The sequence below is a fragment of the Lemur catta genome, chromosome 15, assembly GCF_020740605.2.
Source record: "Lemur catta isolate mLemCat1 chromosome 15, mLemCat1.pri, whole genome shotgun sequence".
Classification (NCBI taxonomy): Eukaryota; Metazoa; Chordata; class Mammalia; order Primates; family Lemuridae; genus Lemur; species Lemur catta.
This window is the reverse complement of record NC_059142.1, coordinates 27,277,484-27,289,633: the sequence shown is the minus strand read 5'-3', so window position 1 is coordinate 27,289,633 and position 12,150 is coordinate 27,277,484. Positions and strand designations below refer to the sequence as shown.

The 12,150-nt window shown below is 34.5% G+C and overlaps 1 protein-coding gene across 1 annotated transcript in view; it reads left to right on the top strand.

Annotated features, from left to right (window-relative positions):
* Positions 1–12,150, top strand: part of VMP1 (vacuole membrane protein 1) — a 111,674-nt gene that overhangs the window by 23,828 nt on the left and 75,696 nt on the right. Inside the window, exons 3-5 of the mRNA XM_045525624.1 lie at positions 2,441–2,576; positions 3,739–3,829; positions 4,459–4,569. Of these exons, the coding sequence (XP_045381580.1) occupies positions 2,441–2,576; positions 3,739–3,829; positions 4,459–4,569 (338 nt within the window). The remainder of the gene's footprint in view (positions 1–2,440; positions 2,577–3,738; positions 3,830–4,458; positions 4,570–12,150) is intronic.

The following is a 12,150-nucleotide window of genomic DNA, read 5'->3' as shown; positions in this document are numbered from 1 at the left end:
CAAGCAATCTGAAACAGTAGTTTCCATTTGTTTGTTTTAATCACTATATTTCCTTGCAGAGGACATTTTCCAGCACTGATCTGACTTTTGGGTTACCCTGATTGTCAATAAACCTTGCAGTTTCACTAAGAGTTTCAGGATTCATACATGGGCATCATACATCACAGTGTGTTCCCATTAGGAGCTTTTGTGTGCTATTTTTCCTTTCTTTTCAGCAAACACATATATTTACATACTCTATTCCAGTGTTCACTTCATTGGAATTTAATACATTGACTGCCACACTAGGGAAAAAAAAAATTTCCCTGAAGCCACAATGTTTTATTAAAACAAAACAATCCTTTCTAATTTGTTATTTTTTATTCTCTGTGCATGAGTTATATGCAACGCAATCCATGTTTTTAGAATTAAATTGTCAATATTAATTGTAACAGTAAGAACATCAACAAGTAAGATGTTTACAAACCAACTGCAGGGTTTTGCTTCACGTGGCCCCAGGCTGAAAACTAGCCTGAATTAAATATAACTCACATGGCAGTCAATGTGTTAAAATTAATGTTAGCATGTCATACTTACTCTTTTGTACCATGTGTTTTTTACTTAATATTTCTTAGAGATTGTGTTATAACTGTACCTGAAAAACTTATTCTGTAGTGTTCCATTCCATTGTGTGAGTGTACCATACTTTAATCACTCCTCTGTCAGTAATATTTAAGTTATTGACAGTCTTTTGCTAGTACAAATAATGCTTCAGTGAATTAACTTGTACAAGTCGTTTCACCTTATACCTAATCATTCCTAGAAAGGAAATTATTGGCTTACAATATAAGTGTGTGTAATTTCAATAGATGATGACAATAATAGCTAACCTTAATTGGGTACTTGCTAAGTATCAAACTTTTCTGAGAACTTTATACATATATATATTTGTGATGCATCTATGATATTATGATGCATCAATACACATGATATTATGATACATCTATTAGCTACAAAATAATTGTTACAGAGAACTTCATATGTATTAACTCACTTAATCCTTACAATGACCCTGAAAGTAAGTATTAATACTATTGTTATCCCTGTTCTACGGAAGAGAAAACTGAGGCACAGAAACATTAACTAACTTGCCCAAGATCGCATGACTGGTCGATGGCAGAGCCAGGATTTGGAACCAACTAGTTTGCGTCCACATTTTGAGATCTAAACCACTTTGCTTTATAATATGATGTTAGGTTGATATGATGCCTTTCATAGAAGGTGAACCAACTTAGACTTCCTCCAGTAATGTTTAAGAGTAAAAGCTTGTGCTCTGATAGTAAAATAATTGCAAAATATAATGTTAAGATTGGGGCAGAAGCACCTGGTCTAGACATTTCATTTTCCCAAAATCTTTATAGTTCTTACCAAATTCAACTGCTCAAATTTTCAGTACCATTTCTTTAGAACACTCTCTACAAAAAGTTCTCATATCTGTCAGGTCAGGGAGTTGGCAAAGAGTAAGCACTTTTTTAGCCTCAGTTCTCTGGTTCACTGATTAAGGAGCGGCAACTATTATGTAATACAGTAGTTCCCCCTTATCTGTGGTATCTGTTCCCTGACCCCCAACGGTTGCTTGAAGCTGCAGGTAGTACCGAAAACTGTATACACTGTTTTTCCCTATATAATAATGGGGTAATGTATACAGCATGGATATGTTAGACAAAGGCATGATTCACAATTTGGGCTGGGTGGAGTGGAACAGCACGAGATTTTATCACACTACTCAGAACAGTATGCAGTTTAAAACTTATAAATTTTCAGTTTGCAAATTGACCATGGGTAACTGAAACCACAGATGAAGGGGTGAACTACTGTAATACATCTTCTTTCTAAGCTAGTAGGTGTTGCTAAGTCTGGACTAGTTGTCATTTCTCAAGACTCTAGGACTCACAGCAGCATTGAGAAACAAAAAAAAAAAAAAAAGACTCTAGGACTTGCTGTTAATGTTTATTTGCAACATGGGTAAAACTCTTTTCATCCAGTATGTATTAAGCACTTGTACATTGTACTGTCCCTCTCCAAGACTGCTTAAAAGAATACCCTGCAAGATTGCCACTGATTGAAAGCGAAGAAGTAGATAAATATATGGACAAATGAAATTCTGTTGAGGCTTAAGTTATGGGGACCTACCACAATCCTTGGCTTTCTGTTAAAGTTTTCAAACACAGTAATTAGAATTGTGTTCCAGAGCTTACCTCCTCTAGGGAAGGGATAATCTCAGGTTAGTACTCAAACTATTTAAACTTGCCTGACTCAGATGTGAATAACAATGTTTATACTTTTGATTTATATGCAATATTTCAGATGTGGGATGGGAGGGTAGATGAATTTTTAAAGTGATTGGAAAGAGCATAAATGTTAGAAATTGTGGTTTAACTTCTGCACTATTGTTTTTCAGACCCCTCTTCCATGAATGAAAAGAAGAGGAGGGATCGGGAAGAAAGGCAGAATATTGTCCTGTGGAGACAGCCACTCATTACCTTGCAGTATTTTTCTCTGGAAATCCTTGTAATCTTGAAGGAATGGACCTCAAAGTAAAGAGTCTTCCATTACTTTTTATATAAACCTAACTTACTAATTTTAGAAATCCTCAGTCCTCAATGTTCTCCTACTCCGTATCCTCTGTTCCATCAAAATGGATTAATTAAATCTAGAATATTATCATAGGAACATATTTATTCTCCTTTCTGTAGTTTGAAGAAAAATAGATTAGGGAAACATTGCTATTTGCTCAATGGATTGTTATGGTTGACCACTGTCTCATGTTGAATCTTTTTTGTTGTTGTTGTTCATGTTGAATCTTTCTTGTAAGGGAGAACACTGAAAATATCATGATTTTTTTCCTACTGGTTTTATCTTCAGGAGAAATCAGGCCTGTGTATGTCAGATACACTGATGGTTTGGTAGGACAAGGTTCACAATACGTGGCAGTTTTATTGATAGTTTGAGCCAATGAAAAAAGATTATGTCATGGAAATGTTTCCTATCTTTAAATTTAGTACTTGTAAACGTTGTTTCAAATGTCATCAAGAGCAAGTTGAACTTTTGCATGCTTTATCATTTTCCGGCACACACTTCCACGTTATTACCTATATTCTTATCTTACATTTTTATCTAACTAAGAGTTTATAAAGCATTTTGTAACATTTTTCAGCTCATTTTGATCCTTATGGCAACTTCATAAAGAAGGTAAAACAAGTATGTGGTTATAAAGTTTTAAAAACAAGAAACAGAATAAACTTGGTTAAGTGTCTTGCTCAAAGTGCAACATGAAGGGTCTCTGACCCAGATCCTCTGACTTGAAGGCTAGTGCTCTATTATACTATAATACCTCTTCTTTTTAAAATTTTTTTTTTAAGCCAGTCAAATTTAACAGTGGGGGATTGTATTATATTGCCTTTTCAATTTAGAAGGTAGAGTGTAAACAAGATAAGGCTTTGGATAAGAAAAAGACTACAATGTCTGTGGTAAGAAATTGGGTTCTATGTCCATGTATCTTCCCTTGACCCCCTTCTGCACCCGTAAGAGGCCATAGTGTTTAAGGACAAAAGAGCTTAACCCAGAAAGATTGATTCTGTAGCTGAGCTAGATTACCTAACTGCTTCAACAAGAAATTGTTTTGAGAATAATGAATCCTGAAAATGAGACTGTGAGATATTTCTTTTTTTTTTTTTTTTTTTTCAATTTGTTTTTAAGATTATGGCATCGTCAAAGCATTGTGGTGTCTTTTTTACTGCTGCTTGCCGTGCTTATAGCTACGTATTATGTTGAAGGAGCACATCAACAGGTAAGAGATTCAGCAATTCTGTTTCTAGTCTTGTACATTCTCTAATCCTAGTTTCAAAATGGGACTAATATGGGTTTTATGGAATGTCTACCCTCAACATTATTTCATAACTGATATCTCAATGTCTTACTTTTAAGGGCATATACTAAAAATATTTTTGTGGTGTTAACTTGTGGCTGCTCAGCATTTGTGTTTGATATATTGATATATGATTCCTTTTTCCTTCAAAGATTTAAATTTAAGTTTCTTGAAAATGATCAGTCAAAGCAGCATGAATCCTTTAATTACTGCCAACATTTTCATATTTTCTATAACATACTTTCGTGATCCATCTGAACAGATAGGCCTCTTATCCTAATTTGAGGGTTAGTTTTTATTTTTATTTTTATTTGTCCTGTAAATAGTAGGACTTCAAAGGTTTAGAAACAAGAGCTTTATTCCAGTTAGATGAATTTTTTGCTGTCTCTGCTATTGCAATTAAAGAAATTAAGCCTCTTCAGGGAGTTTTTAATCTTTCTTCCTATTTGAAACTTATTTTAGTTGGTTTGTTTAATTTTAATGATAGTTTATAAATACCATATTTCTTATAAAGAATTCATATTTTTCACCTCATCTCTTTTGTTTTTCAGTATGTGCAACGTATAGAGAAACAGTTTCTTTTGTATGCCTACTGGATAGGCTTAGGAATTTTGTCTTCTGTTGGGCTTGGAACGGGGCTGCACACCTTTCTACTTTATCTGGTAAGAATAATCTTCTTTTAATAAAAAATTATAATTGATTGTATACTAAATGGTCATCTCAGCTGGGTGCAGTAGCTCACGTGTGTAATCCCAGCACTTTGGAAGGCTGAGGCAGGAGAATCCCTTGAGGCCAGGAGTTCGAAACCATCCTGAGCAACACAGTAAGACCCCTATGTCTACAAAAAATTTAAAAAATTAACTGGGCCTGGTCGCGCACATCTAGTCCTAGCTCCTCAGGAGGTTGAGGTGGGGAGGATGGCTTGAGCCCAGGAGTTTAAACTGTTCTTGTGCCACTGCACTCCAGCTTGGGTGACAGAAGAAGACTGTCTCTTTAAAAAAAAAGTTATCTAAAAGACTTATTATAATTCTTAAAATATTAGATACCTGTATATTTGACTTTCAGATGGAAAATTTGCCTTGATATTTAAGTTTATCAATAAACAATTTTATTTATACTTTTAGATATGATTGAAAGGTTCTAACTGGAAATTCAGATGTCTGGAAGTCATCATCATTTCTTTAAACATCACTAGTAAAAGTTAGTATTTGTTTGATCAATGTTAAAGTTTATGAAAATCAGCAGGGAAAAATGACAGTTTAGGCTACCATCAAATTTGATAACTTGATTTGAGTATAGTGTAAATCTAGCAGTTTGCAGAGACTAGATATCTAGCCAAAAAGGAAAAGTTAAATACTGTTTATGCAAGAATAGTGGTTGCTAGCCAGAAAGGAAGAGATGAAGGGAAAATGAATGGCTTCGTTTTTCCCATGGCTTAAGGTGAGTTAGTTGGACTGCTAAGATTAGTTGGTTAATTCTGTTAATTTTAATGGTCAAAAAATGGGCCTCCGGCAGCTTGTTAATTCCCCCAAAAAACTATGGTTGTTGTGTGTCCTTGCAAATAAGAATTTTTTTTTTTCTGGCAAGTAAAGGTCTATAGTATTCATCACATTTTCCAAACTCCATAAAAGGTTATAAAAACCATTCTAGAACTCTTTTTCCTAAGCATGTCAATATTTGGCTGCCACTAGGTGGCATTGCTAATACAACCAATATACTATATTTTATTTGCAGGTTCTGTTCTAGATAAATATATGTATGTAGAGCAACATCACCCAAAAACCAAGCCATCAAATGGCTCTACTTAGCGTGGAGACATATTCTGTTATTTATCTGTATTAATGCTTACCTAATACCACTTAATTGCATGTAGGTGAAAATGATTTTTTTCTTAATGATTTCCTACATTTATTAATTAGTTTAGCAGTTATCATTCAGCCTTTCTTTTCATTGTGACATACATATTTACATGCGGGACATAGTCAGATATAATGCCAAACTTACTAACTTTAATTCTGCCCTTTTCTTCAATATTCAAAAATATATATACAAGTGATTGAAACTGAGCTGTGTGTTATTTGGTAAATTGGTTAACTTTTAAACTTCAGTTTATTCAACTCTAAATAGAGTTGATAATCATAGTACCTATCTCATGAAGCTCTTTAGAGGATTAAAGTGAAATAACTCGTACAGTTTTCTGCTTGGTGCCTAGCAAATATAAGGTGCTCAGTAAGTGATTACGCTGTTATAATTAGCATTATCACTATTCTTAATCTGATTTATTTTTTAAAAGCAATCATTTTCAATTTATATATTTTGGTAATTCTTAACAATTTAAAAGGAACATTACCCACAATTGAGTTTTGGGGGGTTTTTGTTTGTTTGTTTGAGACAGTCTTAACTCTGTCACCAGGGCTAGAGTACGGTGGCATAGTCATAGCTCACCGCAGCCTTGAACTCCTTGGCTTAAGTGAAACAATCCTCTTGCTTCAGCCTCCTAAGTAGCTAGGACTACAGGCACATGCCACAATGCCCAGCTAATTTTTTTTTTTTTTTTTTTAGAGACAGGGTCTCACTATGTTGCCCAGGCTGGTCTTGAACTCCTGGCCTCAAGCAGTCCTGCCTCAGCCTGCCAAAGTGCTAAGATTACAGGTGTGAGCCACTGTGCCTGGCTTCTTTTGATATCTATCTTGACCAAATTTTGCCTGGCAAACAGTGTAAGTTACTGTTTTCCACTCATTGATTTTACTCATGTGTTTATACATAGATCAGGTGTGAAAATGCTTCTGTGCCTGGCAGATTTTTTTCAAGATAGCATCTTTTAAGAACTCATCTGTTGGATATTAATTCCCAGAAATTCATTGACAGATTTATTTTAGTCTTAGCAGGCATGCAGCAGGTTTCCTTTTAGAGTATCCGGTACGAGGGATCCGGGAATGCTTATTTACTCTCTAATGTAGTGGTAATTATACCCAGAGTAAAAACAATAAGTTAGTGTTTGCACAAAGAAAACATAGCTGCTGTTGACTTCTTTGGTGCATCTTGATACAGCCTGTTTGTTTGAGTCAAAATTTCTACCTCAATAATGGTCTAACCCATGGCTAGAGAGCACACTTTTTCTATAAAGTGCCAGATAGTAGCTATTTCAGCATATTGGGCCAGCCATACAGTGTCTGTGCAATTACTCAGATCTGTCATTGTAATGAAAAAGCAGCCATAGATAGTATGTAATGAAGGAATGTAGCTGTTTTCCAATAAAACTTTATATTCACAAAAACAGGCAGCAGGCTGCACTTTGTAGTTAACCCCTGCTCTGACTCACTGACAGTACTATACCAGAGGAAGCATCTTGAGCCTGGGAGGCTTCATGAGCTTAGCTATCTCCTAAGGATTTTTACACAATGCTTTATGCATTTGATTCATCCATTAGCCAAATAATTACTATCATTTCTTTCTTCCTGGTCAAGAAATATTAAGTTTAACATGATTATTTGGGAAAAAATATAGTTGTGCATGTACTTGAGTTGTACAGAAAACCATAACAGAAAAAGAAATGATTTTTCATAAAGAGAAAAGCAGAAGAATTTCTTCTAAATGAGCTGCCTGATGACAGCAAGATTTGGTTCCAATTTCATGTAACCATTGTTATGTTCAGTTATTCTTTACCAGTTTTTCCAACATTGTACCATTTTGAGAAATAAATAACTTACGGATTAAGTTGAGATGTTATATGTAGGATGAACAAGTCTAGAGATCTAAAGTATAACATGAGAACCATAGTAGTCAAATTATATTGGATTAGGGATTTTTGTTCAATAAGTAGATTTTAGCTGTTTTTATCAAAAAAAGTAAGTATATAAATTGATAGATAATGTTAATTTGCTTCACTATAGGAACCATTTTGCTGTCTGTATTTGTCCTGTAACATCATGTTACAAACCTCAAATGTGCACAGTAAAATTTATTTTTAAAAAACATTTAGATGTTGGCCGGGCGCGGTGGCTCACGCCTGTAATCCTAGCACTCGAGGAGGCCGAGGCGGGTGGATCACTGAAGATCAGGAGTTCGACACCAGCCTGAGCAAGAGCGAGACCCTGTCTCTACTAAAAATAGAAAGAAATTATATGGACAACTAAAAATATGTATAGAAAAAATTAGCCGGGCATGGTGGCACATGCCTGTAGACCCAGCTACTCAGGAAGCTGTGGCAGTAGGATCGCTTAAGCCCAGGAGTTTTAGGTTACTGTGAGCTAGGCTGACGCCACGGCACTCACTCTAGCCAGGCAACAGAGCGAGACTCTGTCTCAAAAAACAAACAAACAAAAAAAAACATTTAGATGTTATAAACATTTGGGAGAACTGATGGGGTTATTTCAGTAGCCACCTTGTAGTTATTTCTCGTTAACAGAAATGATTCATAATGCAATAAACAATCAAGTTTATAAAAATAGGAACTTTGGTACTTCATAAAGAAAAATGTATCCTAGATGTACTCCTTATGTGTATGTACATGATGATTCATCAAGTTCCAAGAAGTTGATTAAAGAGCTATTTGTAAACTGAATGTGCCATTAATGATGTATAAAGTCTGTTCTATTAACAATAACAAAGAGAATGAGTTCACCAGCTACAATGTAGTCCTATAGAATGTGATATATGTACAGCTTTTGACACTAGGTGGAGCAGTTTACTGGACAAAGGAAGCCTTCTATTCCTTTCAAATAAACCTAGCTCCTACACAAAGAACTGTAAAGAGAAGAAAACTATCAGAACTTTATAGTTTCAAAGATACCCAAATATTTAGCTATAAATAGAAGGCTGAATATATTTTACAATTTTTCTCTTGGCCATATATTTTAACCATGGGACTTCCTCACATTGAGGATTAAAATAGGAGGGATTTTTGCATGTTTTAAGCATTAGAGTTGTCTTTTCTAGAAGCAGTTTGAAAGTAAAAAAGTTCAGAACTATTATATTGTAGAATAGATCAAGTTCTATTATAAGCTATAACATCAAGGTGTTATCCTTTAAATATTTAGAGCCATTTTTTTATATGACCATTTTTAGAGAAAAAATACTTGACTTTTTGTTACACAAAGAAAGAAAGTTGTGAGATATTTGCCTCTGTGTAAGATCCAGAGGCTTGTTTCTGCTTTAAAGTTTGGGTTATTTCATCACTAAAATATGTGGTAAAAATTGTACATTTAAAAAATCTGACATCTTGATTGCTTTGTCATATAAACACTTCTGTATATGGTACCCCAATTTCTTTTATGAATAAATACTTCATAGTATTCTGTGCTGTTTTAAAGCTGTTTTTTCCTTAGGTATAGACATTTCTGATGCTTTCTGACTCTTGGCTATTGCTGAAAGTAAATGTTATATGGGAAACTTCACGGATATGGACTGAAACTAGTGATTTAGTTTCAGTAAGTGAAATACTGTAATAATTGTTAATGCCATAAGGTGGAATAATTCTTTTTTTTAAATTGTAAACCAACTTCTTCAGTATCTTTTCTCCTTGACTTCTGATGATTGCTTCATTGCTCACCTGTCTATCCCTCTTTTAAGGCACAAAAGGAAGAAATTGCCAAAAGCTAAGGTTCTGGTATGATTTGATGTTGCTCTCTAAAGGTATAATAACTATAGCTATAAGCATGCAATGACTCAGGGCTCTTTCAGGAAGACCAACAGGCCCTTCTTAGAAAAGGTCTGTTTGCCTTTTGTTTGATGAGGGCATGAAAGCCCTTTTCCCTGTCTTTCCCCAAGGAATGACTCATGTATTAACTCTTATGAGCATCACCACATCAAAAGAAGAAACCAAGGTCTCTGGGACAAACGGCTGGGTTTTTGCCAAGCAAAAGGAATATGTACAGACTGGATAACTTCCTGTCTTTAACTCACTATTTATTAATGTATGCTTCAGTGAAAGCCAAGAATATTCAGTATAGTTTAAATCTATTCTGTTGGGTATAAATTTTAAACAATTTATACTAACCTTTTTTTAATAGCTCTCTCCACAAATATGTAGTCCCTTTCTCCTGAATGCTTAAGTCAACCTTACAATCAAAAGTTGCTTAGGTTTAGAGGAGACAGGAACTTATAACTTGGAGCATGAACTAATACCACATAGAGTTTATGCTTTTGTTTTGGCTAGTGATTTTATACTTGTACTTTTACAATATAATCTCATATTCTTGCTGTATAACCTAGGTAGTAATTTATTAGGCTTTTTGTTAAGTGGAGATGATGAAATAGAAGTCAGAGTACACCTAGTAAATTACCAACAGATTTAGAAAACTGAAACCAACATTAACTAATGCCCAGTTTATTGCTTTTTGACATACTGTATTGCATTTTATAAAGGGGGAGCAGGGATATAACTTGGGACCTTCTTCATAAAAAGAATATAAACACTAGTTAAACTTGTCAGTGCCCATTTGGCGTCAATAGGTTTAGACTTTAGCCTTCTAGAAGTATTTGCTGTAGACCAGAAAACATAAATTGTTTTCTTACTCTGATGAGAATAGCAGTGATTAAAAAAAATTTTGAGGAGAAGAATTCCTGTGTTTTCAAAAGGGTTTCTAACATCCCCTAAAAGAAAACAAAGGTTTTGCAAGTCATACAGACAACCATTTGTCATCCCCTTTTGTTTATTTATCACCCAGATATTTCTAATGAATCACATTCCAGACTAACCACTGACTGCTTTTGTTCCTTAGTGAAGGAGTGTGGCAAACAAATGTTTTCCCAGTGAATCAGCACAGGATTCTCAACTTTATTACCTTTGCCTTAAACTTTCCAGACAAAACTTATTGGAAATTTTGCCTTTGGGATCTCACTTAACTTCTGTGTATAGATGATGGATTAGGTTATGAATTGACATTACAGATGTTGTACAAACAATTCCAGTCTCTAGGAATGTTTTATCAGTTCTGAAGGAGCCATTTGAAGTAAAAGAATGTATGTCTGTCTCTCTTGTCTGCTCACCTTCCTTACAAATACACACATACATATTCTTCACTTTTTTTGTTGTTTTGTTTTTTTGAGATAGGGTCTTGCTTTGTTGCCCTGGCTGGAGTGCAGTGGCATCATCATGGCTCACTGCAACCTCAAACTCCTGGGCTTAAGCAGTCCTCCTGCGTCAGCCTCCCAAGTGGCTGGGACTACAGGCACATGCCACCATGCCCGGCTAAGTTTTCCGTTTTTTGTAGAGACAAGGTCTCTGCTGTGTGTTGCTCAGGCTGGCCTTAAACTCCTGGCCTCAAGCACTCCTGTCTCAGCCTCCCAAAGTGCTAGGGATTACTGCTTTCTTAATGTGTTATCATATTCTTTATCTTGGTTAAATAAAGACATGGGTAAATTAGGCTCATAATTAATTAATATCATTGATTGGAGTTTTTAGTTTTTAAAAGATGTCTCTGTAAGAAACGGCCCTAAAATAAACTCTAACTTTCTGGTTTTGTAGATTGTATACTGTATTCCTTTATGAAACATAGACATAGTGTAACCTTTTCAGTCCTTTGAATGCTACAAAGTATATGAGGAAGGTACAATTATAATAAATCATCACCTACTCTAGTATAAATTCAAAGAATTTAAAGTACAAAATCCAGAAAATGGTTTATTTGTTTAAAATGAAGCAGCAGTATACATACTAGTTTATCATTTTACTAATATAATTTTTTCACAGGTTAAAGTATAAATATATTCACCTCTTCCTTACAAAGACCCTAATTTGTGTTTGTAGCACCAGGATTTATTTCTCTGGGCTTATGTAGTTACTACATTATTTTCAGGGTACCACTTAAAAAACTTATCTACCAGATTAGGAAATTTTTGTTTGGTATAACTTCAGGAATGATAATTTTATCTGATTAGGACAATTTTTTTTTAATTCTGAGTTTCTCCTAATTAGAACTAATAGTATATTACTGTTCCTAAAGCTAGAGTAAAAATGAATTACATACAATTATCTCAGTTAATTTTTTTTTCAGTCACTAAAACTTCCTTTTTTACACTACTCATGAAAAAATATAAATGTGGAAATGTAACTTTTTAAAATTCTCTAAAAACAGTTTTAAAAAGTTAAAACATCTTTTTCCACAGCAAATACCTACATCTGTTCTTATTAGAACTCTTACTCTTTGATCTAACTATGGTTTGCTGTCACCCAGACATACTCTGGGCTGGCCAACTACTATATGATTTATCCTAGACGAGACAAAATTATTCCGTTATCA